The 3,685-nt window shown below is 45.8% G+C and overlaps 1 protein-coding gene across 1 annotated transcript in view; it reads left to right on the top strand.

Annotated features, from left to right (window-relative positions):
• Positions 1-3,685, top strand: part of MTM1 (myotubularin 1) — a 74,913-nt gene that overhangs the window by 23,003 nt on the left and 48,225 nt on the right. Inside the window, exon 5 of the mRNA XM_077771214.1 lies at positions 44-145. Coding sequence (XP_077627340.1) covers positions 44-145 — 102 coding nt within the window. The remainder of the gene's footprint in view (positions 1-43; positions 146-3,685) is intronic.

The raw sequence follows: 3,685 nt of genomic DNA on the forward strand, positions 1-3,685 counted from the left end.
ACTTTATTTCTAGACTGAACTGTCAAATTTCTCTGCCCCCTAGGACATGAGGAACCTGAGGTTCGCACTGAAACAGGAAGGCCACAGCAGAAGGGATATGTTTGAGATTCTCACAAGATACGCCTTTCCCCTGGCCCACAGTCTGGTAAATTCCAGGGTTCTCCCCAGCGCCGGGAGATTGTTGGGTGTCCTCTTTCATTTACTCTGTGCTGCACTTCCCAGCATGATACGTACTCCAGGGTGTTTATTAAAGATGATCGAATTGTTACCAGGGGAAGCAGGCCTCTCCTTTGCTAGTCTGTGTGGGATGGCTCGCCCCAGAGGACTGAAATGTCACCTTGAGAAGCCTCTGCTCACTCTCTCCCAGGGTGCCCCCAGCCTTGGCTCACCCTGGTAGTGAGGCGGATAGTGGGCACCTGCCTTTCTTCATCATGCCTGGCTTGCATCTCTTCTCCCCTCTCCTCCTGCCCTGCTCGACTCTACAAACTTGGAGGCAAACACCTGCTATGGGGAGAGCAAGGAAGTGATTCTTTATATATAAATATAAAGTATACACACACACACATACACACACACACGCGCGCGCGTGCGTGCGCCTTTACTTCAAGCCTAGGATGGGTATGCCGTTGCAGAGACAAGGGGATCAAAGAGATCATTTGTTTTTTGTTTTGTTTTTAATGTGTGTGTGTGTGTGTGTGTGTGTGAGAGAGAGAGAGAGAGAGAGAGAGGGGCAGAGTGCCAGCAGGGAGGGCTAGAGAGAGAGGGAAACACAGAATCTATAGCAGGCTCCATCCAGTTTCCGAGCTAACAGCACAGAGCCCAACTCTGGGTCCAAACCCATAAACTGTGAGATCATGACCTGAGCTGAAGTTGGACGCTTAACTGACTGAGCCACCCAGGTGCCCCTGAAGGAGATCATTTGTAATGTAGCCCTTCTCCCTGAGGCTGTCTTTTAGGGTTTTTTGGCAACAGAGGCCTGAGATGTTTTTTTTCTAGTGAGACAAGGTTCCTCTCTTCCCAGATTTCATCAGCAGTTGTTTTGGCCAAAGGAAATTCATGGTTGATGGAAGGGACAATTATACAAAGACTGGAGGTCTAGAAAGATATGAAGAACTCCTCATGAGTCATGTGTTGATTATAGATTCAAATGTAATGATATAGAGTTGAACACATTTTCAGCCTTTTTTCAGATTTTGATTAAATGTGGGATTGAAAACCTATTTAAAAATGAAACCATTTCTTTATTAGGGCAAATAGAGTTTTATGGGAACACATCTTTGGAATATGAAAGTGCGAATTTAAGTCTAATCCACGAAATTCAGTTCGGGAGTGTATTCTGTCTTGGGCTTTGCCTATCTGGCCCTAAAATACCAGAAATTTAAAGAATGGCTCACATAGCAGGTTTGAAGGAGCTGAGGGTCCCAGTCCATCTCCTATAAGTCCATCTCTCTGGCATCTTTTCTTTCTTTTGGGGTTTACTCCCCTAAAAAGTTGAGTGTTAGACCAGCTTTCTCCTAAACTACTGTCCCATCTCATGCCTCCATACAAAGTTCTGGAAAGAATATTCTACTCTGTTTTCCTCTCCAGTTTATTCACTGCTCCAGCCCATTTCAGTAACCACCTTTATTGCAGGTACCTTCTTGGAACTCAGACCTTTTACTAACCAAATCTAGTGGCTCACTTCAGTCTTTACTCTGTTTGATATTCCCCCAGTTTTGAGCACACCCGCTTCTAGCAAGTCCTGGTTTCTGTGTTATTCTGCCATGTTGACTGCCTGTCCCAGTCTCCACTGCCTCTGTCTTTTCCTTGGTGGACCATCTTGGTGGTGGTCCCCTTTCGGACACCTTCTTACTTACTCACTTTACCTTGATGGTTTTGTTTAGTCCCATACTGTAGGCCGTCACTGCCATATTGGTGATTTCAAAATCTATCCCCAACACTGGCCTCCAGTGAATCTAACAAGCCTAATTCTCAAACATCTTACTGTGGAAGTCCATGAGAATCACAAGCTTGTTGTCTCCCCCAACCTCTTTGCAGCTCAGCTCTTCAGTCTACATGTCCCTTCGTCAGAAGGATCCTCACTTGCTGAAGTTCGAGAGCTTGAAGTCAACTGTCTTTTTCCGTCCCCCTACCTTGCTTCCCATTGCCACATCCATTCCAAATCTTACAGGTTCTGCTTCTCGTGTATTTCTTCCCATTTCTACTTGTGCTTCCTGTTTTAAGTCATGCTTCCTCACTGGCTTCTGTTCTTTCACTTTCTCTCCTTCCAATTTATTGTACACATTGCTGACAGTTGTTTTTAAATGGAACTCTGATCATGTAGGTATGTCCCACTCTCTCTGTGTACACACACACACACACACACACACACACACACANTCCCCTTTACCAGCAGGCTTCCTGTCTCTTTAAAACCCATCCTCCACCTCCTAGCTCAGCCCAAGTCCTTATACATACCCTGTGCATCCCCCACTGCCCCCTGTAGGGTTGGTCTAGCCTCTCACTTGTTAGACTTTGCAGGTCCCTCCATTAGAGCACTTACCTCAGTCTGCCTTACGTAATAATTATGTAGTAATTGCCTGCCTCCTGCTCTACTGTGGGCTTATCAAGGCGGGAATCAGCCTTTATTTCTCTCACCTCAGCATAATGACTTCTGCCTGGGAGTTGTATAATGATGGCTTTGTTATTGAATTCAGGGCTAGTAGAAAGTGAAGGAAAAATCCATTTTATGGAAATGAATGGGATGCGTTTCTGGACGTTGTGGATGTAGCTCTAGCACCTAGGATCGCAGGTTGCCGCCACTGGAGCAGTGCCCAGAGGGGTCGATTCCTCAGGTCTGTGGTACTTAGCCATAGCTCTTGTACCTATGCTAGAAATCTGTACTTCTTCCTTGGGAAGTCAGTAAAGTGGCAAACTTGAGAAAAAATGTGAGCCGGATTGCTTATACAAAGTTATAGAAAATTACATTCTCTAATTTTTAACCACTAAAANAGATACAGATAAAAACCTATCACCCATTAGCATGGCTTTTGGAATAGCCATTCCTGCTCTTCAAGTCGACAGCCACCTCAAGTTCATTTCAGGGCACTGTGTTGGGTGGTGTCAGGGAGCAGACGGCACAGATGAGGAGTGGTTGCTACCTCGTCCCATTCATGATGTGACACAAATGATAGGACACGTGTGTAGCCCCGATATGAACTGTTCCATATCCCAACTTCTTTGAATCTGGAAAACTGGCCCCAGTGAGGGGACAGAAGCCAGTCGGTAGGGATCTAATGAAAGAGTGGGTGGTGTTTAAAAAGCAAAGTGGAATCAGCCAGGTTGAGGGAACTTGAGAAAGGTGAATGAATGTATTTGGGGATGGAGGAGAGGAGCCTTGCTTCTTTTAAAAGCAAGAGAGAGAAGGGATCTTTCTGGAGCAGGATCCTGGGGAAGGCAGAGGGGGACGTGGTGAAGCCCAGTTGGTGGGGCAGTTTTGGAAAGGAAAAGGGACAATTACTCCTCTGAGACAGGAGGGAAAGAAAAGTTTGCAAACTGCCACAGGGGAAATGTGAGAGCGTGCCAGAAAGGGATTTCCTGGAAGCCCTAATCTAAGCCTGATGGCATTGAACAATACAAAGGGCCCAGCTTGAAAAATATCACTTTGTTAACATTGTTGAAATTGGTAAACCAGCGGCAGATTACC

Source organism: Crocuta crocuta, unplaced genomic scaffold (genome assembly GCF_008692635.1).
Source record: "Crocuta crocuta isolate KB4526 unplaced genomic scaffold, BGI_CrCroc_1.0 scaffold1304, whole genome shotgun sequence".
NCBI classification, from domain to species: Eukaryota; Metazoa; Chordata; class Mammalia; order Carnivora; family Hyaenidae; genus Crocuta; species Crocuta crocuta.